This window comes from Sander lucioperca, chromosome 15, assembly GCF_008315115.2.
Source record: "Sander lucioperca isolate FBNREF2018 chromosome 15, SLUC_FBN_1.2, whole genome shotgun sequence".
NCBI lineage: Eukaryota > Metazoa > Chordata > Actinopteri > Perciformes > Percidae > Sander > Sander lucioperca.
The window spans coordinates 29,403,979-29,416,501 of NC_050187.1; the positions used below are offsets into that span (position 1 = coordinate 29,403,979).

Genomic DNA, 12,523 nt, shown 5'->3' on the forward strand with positions numbered 1-12,523 from the left:
AGTTTGAAGAAGGAAACATGGAGGACCACACGTATTCAAAATCCAAATTTCAGGAACAGGAGTCTTCTTCTTCGCCCAGAAAAAGAAAAAGGATATTGAAAAGCGCAAGAGACCGGCGTCATCAGAAAAAAGCGTGAAGGCTACCGTAGCTGTAATACTTTGAACTGCGTGGCGCGAGAGAGTTGATTGCGATATGTAATCTCAACGCTAGATGGGAGAAATTCCCACACATTGGACCTTTAAGTTTTTTGATAATAAGCTACAATTTGATAACCTGACTCCGCCAGATGGATTACTTCGCATTTGCTCGGCATATCCATCTGGGAACTTTCCGTTGGAGAAGTTTTGGGAAGGGGTGAAAATACTGGTTAGCTGATTGGATAAACCATCTGTCTATCACCACCTATGTTGGTGATAGACGGGCCAAATCAACCCATCAGATCAACGATATATCAAACTCTTGCCGAAACCAGTCGGGAGAAGAGCAAAAACATCTTTTCCTCCGAGAAAAGCCTCCAGTGCCGTGTTTTGCTCTTCTTTCAATGAAGGAATACTTTCTAATTCAGATAAAACTTGCGCGATAGCTACGCTCATCTCATCCGTGGAAGCCGCCATGTTGTTTAGACTGAACAGTCGCTTCTCGTTGCGTCACACCTAAACCCGCCTCAAAACCAACGCTGATTGGTCGGTCGTTTGGCGAACGGCTCCAAATTTTCTCTGTCTCAAGATGCCAGACTGATCTACAAGTGGAAAACTGGAGCTCGCGAGATCAGGACGGTCTCACGAGGCTAACAATTTGAGACCATTCTCTATAAATTCTTTGCTCTGCAATATACTGATTTAAGATTAAATAGTACAATTCCAAACTTAAACAGTAAATCAGTTACAACGACAGGAACAGACATAAAGTGCAACACCCCACTAAATGCCACATATTCACAGGAGCACAAGAGGTAATCTTCTCATGACAGTCTCCAAATGAAATACTATTAAAGAGTAACTTATTTTGAATTTTGTAAGATGAACAGATCAGGCCTCACTGTATGCTAACTTCCACTTGCTTAACACATACATCTAGAATCTACACTGTAAAACCCTGCACTATCTGAGTCTAGTGAAGAAAAGAAGTAGTAAATTCCCTAAGGTGATGTCAAGGTGCTTTTGAGCAAGGCAACTAGCCTTATCTGTTATTAGACCTCCACAGAAGGCTACAGTAAAAGCCATGTGCCCAAATTACAGTATGTCTTCACTTTGTAGAGAAGATCACACCTGATGTGCACAGAGCTACATTAAGACATGAGTAAGTGCTTAAGGAAAAGACAAGAGACGCACTCAATCGTGAGACATTTAAAAGTCCAAATGTGCTAAAATGTTTTTTCCATGCAATTCCTGGAACCGTAACAGCTGCAAACTGAGTCACTGAGTAAACATATGTGAGAAAAGATATTATTGTCTAGCTGGTTATTTGTCTGATCTCCAAACTCCTAAGTGTATCAGTGTGTTTAAGCCAGAACAGATTTTTCCACAGCAAGGTCAGCTCTTATATTCATTACACAGAGCAAATTACTTTTAAAGCTCTAGTAATATCTTGGCACAATGGCAACGCACTGGACAGAAGGTCCGAATTTACAACTGCAGTCATGGTCGACCGATAAAGAAATGCAAAACAACGTAATGACGCACAACATATCACTAACACGTTATTGCATCATAGGTCAGCCTTTGGTTGGCCCTGAGATGAATTCCAACTGAGATCAGAGTGATCATGTCAGTGAGAGATTATGAACTTTCCACATCATCTCAACAATTCACCGAAATTGAAGATATAGTTTGGAGAAATTCAAAAAACAATCAAGTGTGCGTTTTGGGAGCATTGCTCAGTTTTTTTAAAACACCAAAAAAGACGATGTCAAGACGACCAAAATGATTTCATTATTTTTAAAGCTGCTGTATCACTATATCACTAATCATCACAGAATTCTTTCCTAGGATGTGAACTATTGGGCACTTTCAAGAGCAACCAATCAGTCTCAACTTTTAAGACATTGTTTTATTGTGAATCTAAGGAATTTTAGGGCCCATCTCAGAAGATTTCCCTAAAACTCTAACTCTATATAGTGGCATTGAGAGATCTTTGGCAAACTGTAGTCTTACAGCCTGGTGTAACATGACCTGCAGACACTTCCAAACTTTCAGAACAGATCGTACTAGAAGTATGATGAGCCTTTGCTGGGACCTTACAGAAATCACGAGGCTGAAGTGGACAACAGGTCACAGGCCTACCAGTGGAGAGAGGTTTTTCAGTTCTTCAGACACAATGTCGTGTTTGGGAATCCTAAACCCTACGATTCCCCATTTATCCCAGAATCATCGTCTCTTCCGATCCTGCCTGGTATCATCCTGGCTGGGTCCGTTACAGTCCATGCCGCCCACCTCAAGGTGAGCTTTGCTGTATTGTTTGATCAGCGCTCCAGGGAGGAGAGCCATGAGAGCGATGGCCAGGAGCTGGGCCAGCGTCCCCCAGGAGAAGATATCATCCAGGGAGGAGATCTCTGAGAGGATGGAGCCCGTGCGAACACAGATGAAGTTGTACGGGATCAGACCTGGAGGAGAAAGCAGCGGCTGAGTCATCAGTGTTTTTGGCCGCTTGTGTTGGGCGTGTGTTTTTTTTAATGTGTGTGTAGTCTCACCTATGAATACAGAGAAGAAGAAAATGGGCATAGGGATGTTGAGGACGGGACAGGTGATGTTAAGGAACCAGTTAGGAGTCATAGGGAAGAAACGAAGGAAAAGGAGGAAGAAGAACAAACTGCTACGATTTTCCTCCACCTGACAGACGGAGGGAAAAGAGATGGGAAGAAGTAAGATAAGTGAAAAGGACAAAAAAGGTGAGAAAATAAGAGGAGAGTAGACAAAAGCAGTAATAGAGCGTTTCCAGGTTCCTTCTTGTCTGCTTAAAATTCTACATAGAGGTACGGACAAGACTGCAGGAAAGTAAAATAATTCCGATTGAAAAAAACCTTCCATCACTTTTTTGCCTTTCCTGCATACATAGTTTTTATTATTATCATAAGTCAGTGCTGCAATAATGTACAACCAAACTTACACTAAAGAGTTGTTTCCACTGCTATAAAAACGTAGGGAAGCTTTTGTTTTAAAAAAAATATATATATATATATATATATATATATATTGGTTGTTTCTAAAGGCCAAAGTTGCAGAGGTTAGGAGGTTAAAAAACAGTTTTTAGTTCAGATACTTGAGCAGTGAAAATGATTGTTTCATAATGTTTATAAAATACTTAAAATGTGGTACAAACATCCTGTGCGAGTTAGCCAATGTTATGCCTCTGATTGGCTTACCTTGACATTCTTACCCTAACCAATCTCACTCCACATGCCTTAACCTAATCAATCCAACCAACGAAGGCAACGAGTACTAGCCAATCACAGGCAGAGTTGGGCTGGTCATGGCTTTGCTATCTTACGAAACGCAAATCTGCGCACAACATGTAGGGATGGGGATCGTTCCTTTTGATTGATATTGATACCATTTTCGAGAGTGCTTAACGGTCTGAGTCTTTATCAATACCATTATCGATACTTTTCTATTATTTGGTGGAAAGAAGAGACGACAAATTCTAAATCTTAACAGAACTATTATTGCAAACAACTGTGAGTCTGTGACTGATTGATTTCTTCTGATTGATTTGTTTTAACGAGCTGATTAAGCGGTAGCCAGTCCGACTATGTTTTGAATGATTTGCGGTGGGGAGGCTAGTCTTTACGCACACACTGTGCTCGTGAATCATTTTTATGGTTCGCGCACGTATCTATTTTTAGACATAATGTTATATGATCCAATAGTCTCGATAGCAGTATTGATAAGCTCGGACCTTATTGATTTTCGGGTTTCGAGAAATTTGGAACCGGGTCCTTAATAAAACCGAGTCTCGAGGCCCATCCCTGCCCACATGGCTGTACACTGTTATTCTTGTTAACCACTGGATCGAGGCGCCTACCTTCCGCTGCAGCAGGGCCACCTTCTCCGGGAAGAACTGAACCACGTGCTGCTTTCCAAACGCAGAGGAGAGCAGGAAGCAGAATGTGGAGCCAACAGTGGTGAGCAGGCAGGCCAACACCAGACCCTCCCAGGGTCCAAATATTGCACCAGCTAGCATGTTCTGAAGGAGGGAGGGGTGGATGGATGGATAGATGGATTACAGTCATTTGTGTCAAACAAACACTGTGCATCATTCCTCCCTGTGTTTGTTAAAATTCATGTGAGAGTATTTGGAAACAAGACAGAGTGGGGCAGATCAAGAAAATGGCACTTCATTCTAGAGAATTATTGGAATGCCTACATATGCCATAAATATTTTCTTCAGAAATCAAAAGCAATATGACTTGTTAAGACAGAGATGATCTGAAATGGTCATCTCTTCATGTAATGTTTGTGTAAGAATGTTCAGTATGTCTCACCAGAAAGGAGGAGCCAGGTATGGCGAAGGACTGTTTGTAGAGGTAGGCGCTGCAGAAAAGCAGCAGAACGTAACCGTGATGTTCTCTTTTATAAAACTTGAGCATCTCTGCAAGCTCCCGCAGCTCATCCAGGTCCGACGGGAACTTCAGCCTGGATGGAAAGACACAACACAACAAAACTTTCCTTCAGCCTTTAGAAGCCCTTACACACCAGTCTGTGATGTCTCGTGTTCATTAGCTACAGTATTTTGTGTCTTATAAGTCTTAAAGTGTACTTTTTGTTCAGTCCTCTTTCCCACAACCTGCTTTATCTACTTCTCCTTTGGTTATTGATTTCCTACATATCCCAGAGTGCCTTTCGTTATAGCCCCAACAATACAGATTTTTTTTTTTTAGATCCGATACTTACATACACGTACGGATTTGGAAAAATATTACATTAATACATAATGTAAAGAAATTATCTTGATACAGATCCATTAGATTATTATTTTTTAATACATTTTTATAATAGTTTGGCATTTCTGTGCTGCAATTTCTTGTTACTTTTTGACGGACGTATGCACCAATACACATAAATTATATCTGCAATAAGCTAACATCATCTTAATTATTGGTCGAGCTCTACCTTTCATCATGGAGCAGAATATTTGCATTTGTTGAGAAACTTTTAAATGGCCCAGTTAATAACCCACAGATCTCACAGACAGTTTTCCTAGGGACTATTTCTTTGGTGGACAATAATTCCAAAGAAAACAAAGACTTGCATGAGATACCACTAGTTATAAGAGAAATGTCTGTTTTCAATTTGAGTGAAACAAACATAAGCTTCATACAACAAAACATGCTACAGGTTTTTATAAAACTTCATAGAAAAAGAAGAGGAAAGATCACATTAGAAAGACGGGAGAAGTGAGTGAGAGGGTAACAGGATATATATGATTGAGGGACAAAAATAGTGTCGCTGCCTGTAGACTTAAGCAGAGGGTAGAAAGACACTTCTCAAAACATGCACACACACACACACGCACACACCAAAATCCCCACCTTTGAAACCCAAGATGCCGGCTTCCTCTACCACCTGCTCTGACATTCAGCATTAGTTGTTTCTACTGGTCAGTGGATAAACATTCTGTTCTGTCATTGGTTAGCAGGTTGATGATGCGTAGGCGCTCAGAAACTGAATAGATGTATGTACAGTATTTAAGGAGGGAAATGTGTCATCGTGGGCACTTTTAATTTCGTTTACGGATAATCCCATGAGAAACATTTTGTGTCTGCACATGGACCGACGCACATATTCATATACAGAGAGGGGGTTTTGTATGAAGCTTGGTCGTATCAGGTTTAATGGTGAGAGACTTTTTAAAGCAACTAGGGCTGCAATTAATGATTGTTATCACTATTGATTAATATTTCAATTACTTTTTGATTATGTGATAAACTGGTAAGACTATAAAAAGTCATAAAGTAGTGAAAAATAGCCAATCACAATTTCCCAGAGCCCAAATTATGTTTTTAGGGTTTCAAACTAGCAGTCTAATGTTTTAAACTAGCAGTCTAATAGAGAGATTTACAGATATATCAAATAGAGAAAGGCAGCACATCCTCACATTTCAGGAGCTGGAACCCATGAATATTTAGCATTTTTGCTTAAAAATAATAATAATAATAATAATAATTTTATTTGATATAGCATATTTTACAGACAGAGTCACAAAGTGCTTCACACAAAAGACATTTGATTAAAATATAATAGGATCTAAAACAGAAAATAAAGCAAAAGCAATACAATTTCAATGAAGATTAAAAGACTAAAAACCCAAAATTACAAACATGAGACAAAAGCGAGTTGAAACATGTATGTATTCAGCTGCTTTCTAAAAGCATCAACCGAGACTGCAGAACGTAAGTTAACAGGAAGGGCGTTCCACAGAGTCGGAGCTACCGAAAAAAAGGAACGGTCACCTTTAGTTTTCAAACGAGTGCGTGGGACCCCCAGTAATCCCTGGTTAGAAGACCTGAGTGACCTGTTAGTAATGTACGGATGGAGCAGGTCAGAGATATAAACAGGCGCCTGTCCATGCAATGCTTTAAATGTAAGAACAAGAACTTTAAATTGGATCCTGAACTTTATTGGAAGCCAATGTAACATGGATAAAACAGGAGTGATGTGCGACATTCTGCTGGACCTGGTCAACAGCCTAGCAGCAGATTTCTGGACTAGTTGTAGACGGTCCTGGGACACCTTGCTGAGACAAGTGAAAACGGAGTTGCAGTAATCAAGCCGGGATGATATGAAAAACCACGGCTCTAAGTTTAGCAATGTTTCTCAGTTGAAAGAAATGTGTGGGTTAGTGATTTGATATGTTGGTCAAGAAACATATTCAGATCAAATATAACACCAAGGTTTCTAAGATTGGGCTATACTGCTGAAGAAAGGGACCCCAAAAGCTGAACAACCTTGGAGGCTGTAGTATCCGGAGCAACAATAAGGACTTTTCATTTTCATTATGCTGCAAGAAATTGTTCGCCAACCAATCCTTAATGGAGGACAAACATTTGAGCAGCACTGATACTTTGTTAGTCTCTTCCGGATTAAAAGAAACATATAGCTGGATGTCATCAGCATAGAAATGATAACGTATATCTCCAAATTGCCTAATTATGTGGCCTAGGAGAAGCGTATACAATGTAAATAAAATCGGACAGAGCCCTGCGGCACCCCACAAGAAAGAGCAGCGGTTTCAGAGAAATAGGGACCCAGTGACACAGAATACCTTCTATCTGAAAGATACCAGTCCAGGGCACTCCCAGAGATACCAACCCAGTGCTTAAGTCTTTCCAGCAAGATGGCGAGATCCACAGTATCGAAAGCTGCGCTAAGGTCCAACAGCACCAAAACAGAACATTTACCCGCATCAGAAGACATCACTGAATCACTGGACACTCTAAGAAGAGTGGTTTCTGTAGAATGTTTCTGACGGAAGCCAGATTGAAATTTGTCTAGTATGTTGTGCGTGGCCAAAACAGCAGAGAGCTGTTTCGCAACAACTTTTTCTAAAATTTTGGAAATAAAAGGCATCTTGGAGATTGGCCTATAGTTTGCAGGAATTGATGGATCCAGATGTGTTTTCTTTAAAAGTGGCTGAACAACTGCATGTTTAAAATACAATGGGACACAGCCAGTTTGCAGAGAGCAGTTGATTATAGAGAGTACACAAGTACTTACAGAACCAAGGACATTTTTAAATAGGGAAGTTGGTTTAACATCTACCAGGCTCGAGGAAGATTTCATACTGCTCACCAAGTCAGTGAGTTCTAGCAGAGAAATAGGAGCAAAACGATTTAAAATTGATGACTGAGTGGACTGAAACGAACATACAGTAGCAGTGGAGATGATGTTCTATTCCTGCCATCTCTGATCTTATTTTCAAAGAAAAATAGAAAGTCACTGCAGTCTTTATTTGAAAAGACTGGCACTTCAGGAGGAGAAGGATTTACAATGTTGTTAACGGTGTCAAAAAGGATTTTGGGGTTACGCTTGCTGGAAGCAATAAGGTTAGAAAAGTAGGATGTCCTCGCCTCCTTAACCATGTTATTATATTCAGATAGTAGTTCTTTGTGATGGATCCAGTGCACCTGAAGCTTGGTGGTTTTCCACTCTCCTTCAGCCCTCCGACATAAACGTCGAAAACAGCGAGTGGAGTCATTTAACCATCGGGATGAATTAACAGAGGGAACAAGTCGCATTTTACTCGGAGCCACTTTATCCAAAACTGATGAGCAGTACGTATTGAAGGTGTGGACCAGACAATTAATGTCAGCATCAGAAGACAACACTGCACTTTGGTCAAACGCTGCAGAGAACCTTTCAGCTGAGAAGCGGTTTAAGATGCGAGAACAGCTTATACGTTTACTGGGCTGTAAATCTAAATTAAAAGACTGAATAAAATGCAGTCATGGTCAGTAACATACAGCTCCTCAGAGCAAATAGAGTCAAGATTAGGACCAAGTGTAAAAACAAGGTCCAAAGTATGACCCCCAACATGTGTTGGGGGTCACAGACACATGTTGGATAAAATTAAAAGTAGTCCTGTCAGTTAAACGCGTTATTAACGGCGTTAACGCAAACCCATTTTAACGGCGTCAGATTTTTTTATCGCGAGATTAACGTTCTTTTTGGCATAGCAAACTTTGTAGTTTTTTTCACATGCTGTTGCAACAACTAGTAACGTTAGAAAAACTACAACACCACACCGGATCTAGCTAGACCGGAAACATAACAACAGACACGCCGCACACACTTATTTGGGCTTGTGAGCCGGCCAAAGAGTAGTAGGCTAACGTTACGTTTTGAGTGGATGGCGAGCACGAGACGCCGAAATGGATGCCAATAAGATTCTGAATGGAAAGTTTACTTTTAAAAAGTTGCCAAATGGTTCCATTGACAAGACCAAAGTGATCTGTGTGTTTTGTCGTTGTGAACTGAGCTATCATCGCAGCACGTCCAGTCTGAAATACCACTTGATGGCCAAGCACACAGCTCTTCTCCGCCCCCTCGTCAAAGCCAGGCGACAAAAGCACAAAGCAAGCCGATCCACTTTTCCATGTTTTAGAGCATTAAAATGAGAAAAAAAATAATGGGACAAAAGGAAATCTAGGGACATTTAGAATAGATAAACATGTGCGATTAATTGCGATTAATTGTGAGTTAACTATGACATTAACACGATTTTAATCGTTTGACAGCACTAATTAAAATATTCAGTGACATTAAGAAAATCCGCAGCAAAGGTGCAAGAATTGTCATCGACATGAATATTAAAATCACCAACCATAACCACTTTTTCCAACCCAATAATAGTACATATATAAATATAGTACATAATATATAATACATAATAAAATACAGTAAATTACATTAACGATTATTGATTATTCACATAGTTGTCAATTAATTTTCTGACATTTCACTACCGGTAATCATTTCAGCTTTAAAAGCAGTATGAAACTCTCAATGATCACAAAAAGTAGGCATCATGGGTCATTTCATGGCATTAAGTAACATTTCATAAAAAAAAATTTGAAAATAACTTTAATATGTGGTGTTCATGTCTTGTCTTTTACTTTGCTCCTTTACAGACTTTTTTTAATTGACGCTGTAGCATTTGATTTAAGGACCACCCTGTGTAAACTTTGCGCTCACTTTAATTCCATGTATTTATAAGTATTGTAAGTTGTTTCTTGTTGTATTTGGTTTTGTTTTCTTCTGTTTTTGTTGCTTTTAAGCCAAAAGATGTTGGCCAAAATACTGTTCTAATACTAATAATACTTTTTCAAACATACTTGTTTTCTTGACTTGGCTAATAATGTCATTAAGTGTCATTAAGTCAACATGTATCATGGCTACACAAACACACACACACACACACACACACACACACACACGACTGGGCAGACAGGATGCCAACAAATCTTTGTTGGGTATACTCATGCAATGTTTATATGACTTGATAAGTAACTGTAGAATATGAGTAATGCCATCTAATGGGTGCAAACACACACACTCACACACACACACACACACACACACACACACACACACACACACACACACACACACACACTCACACAGATGGGTCCTGCTCTTGGCTTCAGACTTTCTTGGTCGGCGTTATTCTATCATCCCAAGACAACCTCAAACTTGACTGTCTGGCACATTGCAACATACCACTTACACTCACACACACGTTCTGAGTAATGCTATCAGTCCAATATGTACTGAGAGGAGAGAGAAAGAAAGGAGAGAAGATGTGAATATCAAACACATTTAATATTTCAGTGCTTTACTGACCGATATTATTCTCATCATTTGTGACACAGATCTGATGACCAATATAAGCAGAAAAAAATGTGTGGCTTGGAGTCTATTAACAAATATATGTTCCCTATTTCAACATAGAAAATATACTATAAAAATACATAACAGACAACAGTAAGTACAGCTGACTGGTATTTGGAGAGGTTATTTATTTCTTCATTGATTGCCTTTACTTACAGGGATCCTATCCCAGCATGCACTGGGAAAGAGGAAGGTAAACCAAGGTGAATCAATTTAATTTCAAGATAAATATGAGGGGTTACAAGATGATTAAAGGGGTAATTAATTAGCAAAAGCATGAATTTCTGCTTCATAATGTTTATCTTTTTGACTTTCCTCTTATTTTATTTATTTATTTTTCTACAATGAACATCCACATCAAGGCCACGTAATCTGTGATGACAGGTCACAAACAGATTCATTATAGGGGGTCAGAGACACAGAGACTGGAAAAAAGTTCCACGATCATTGCTGCGGGCAATTTAGTTTCGAAGCCAGCTAATGTTCACCTTACTGTAATAAAGGGGAACCCCACATTAATACAGGAGAACAAGCAAACTCTATAGGCAAAACATGGGCAGATTCACCATAATTACTGCTGTAACAACAATACCTATTCCCTTTCTGTAAGCATTTATATTGCACAGTACTTCTTTGGACTGGAAATCTAATTGTTGCATGTAAACATTGCTAAAAGCAACAATTAAAAAAAGGATGAACCACTTTATTATATTTTGAGAGATTCAAATAGGCCTGATCTAAATTAGGATATTCCCCAACTGGATTACAGTAGGAATAATTGAACATAAAAAAAATGTGGTTTGGTAAATTGTCTCTTTCCATAGCCCCCTACCTGTACTCCTTGACCCCCTCTTCCTCCCCCTCTGAGTCCGGCTGGGCGTGCGTCGTTCCCGGGGGAAGATGAGTCGACAGCAGGTAGAGGAGGACACTTGCCGCCGCCACAATGGCACCAAGTCCCGCTAAGGAGCGCATGTTGCTCCCTGCTGAGGCTACCCTGTTCACTGGCAAACTTCGCTGAAATCTGAATTTAAAAAGGACGGGAAGAAGAACCGCTGGTGAAACAAAGTCGACGTGTTGCAGTTCAGTTGGACGACACCGAGGAAGGGGGGTGTCGCTTACCGGGCAACATGCTACAAATGACGGGTGACATTCTGGCTGAGATCGGCAGACGGATCACATGGCAGCCGGCGACTCTCTTACAACTCTCTTAATGTCGAGGGGAAATGTTGACATTTGTGTAACCCTACCACACAGCACGTTTTACCTCGTATCCTCCTCGTTTATTGTAATTTTCTCCTGTAACTTTTATGTCTTCAACAATTTGCCTCAAAAGACGGACATTGAACAGGTTTAGCTGATTTAACTGAACTTTGTGAGTAGGCAGCTGCTGTTTGTGAGGGCTCTAAACATGTATTTGCACGTAATGACCAGTAGAGGGCGATATGGTGACAGCCATGTGTTAATTTATATTATGCAGTAGTAATAGGCTATTTATAGCTCAGGATCCTTCTTATGCACCACTAAGTTATTATTTGCAATTTAAAAAAATAAAAATAATAATGTAATCAAATGGCAACCCGTTTTTGCAAAGTACAATTTCTCGAGCCTCTGTACCTTCATGTTTTTTTAATGGTTTTGTTGTATACATTTCTATATATGTGTATGTATTTAGGCCTATATTTTCTTTTCTGTGGAGGGGAAATAAAGCAATAAACAAAGTGAAATAAATTTCCAAAAACAGTAACAGGTACGAGTGAGACTGGACAACATAATCATAGGAAACTCATATGTGGTTTCCATGAAGTGAAAGTCTTTTTCTTGGGATTTAGGTGAGACCGAGAAAAAGGTAAATTTCAAGTTGTATTAGTCATTGAATTATGTATGGCATCTTTTTAGTAACATGTCCTTTAGATTTTATTTGTACAGGAGGCAAAGTTTGTTGCAGTGTAATGTTATATGTAACCACTGCAATGGTATAGTTGGTGTCCATGTGCATTAAAAAACAACCACACTTTTTTGTGTGGCTTTATTTTATTCATCTAGCTATTTATATAGAGACACAATAAACTATCAGATTTTCACAGGTCCATATTGCCTCATTTTAATCTTTTTTATCTCCTAATAAAGCTTTTCCCTA

General features: G+C 39.5%; 1 protein-coding gene across 1 annotated transcript; it reads right to left on the minus strand.

Moving 5' to 3' along the window:
• Positions 1–1,332: 1,332 nt before the first annotated feature.
• Positions 1,333–11,795, minus strand: LOC116061722 (transmembrane protein 41A-B-like). The gene is made up of 6 exons (XM_031316056.2): positions 11,506–11,795; positions 11,219–11,407; positions 4,482–4,632; positions 4,022–4,183; positions 2,691–2,829; positions 1,333–2,603 (listed from the first exon to the last, which is right to left on the minus strand). The coding sequence occupies exons 2-6, from the start codon at positions 11,356–11,358 to the stop codon at positions 2,368–2,370; spliced, it is 828 nt and encodes a 275-aa protein (XP_031171916.1). The 5' UTR covers positions 11,359–11,407; positions 11,506–11,795; the 3' UTR covers positions 1,333–2,367.
• Between the last annotated feature and the right edge of the window lie 728 nt (positions 11,796–12,523).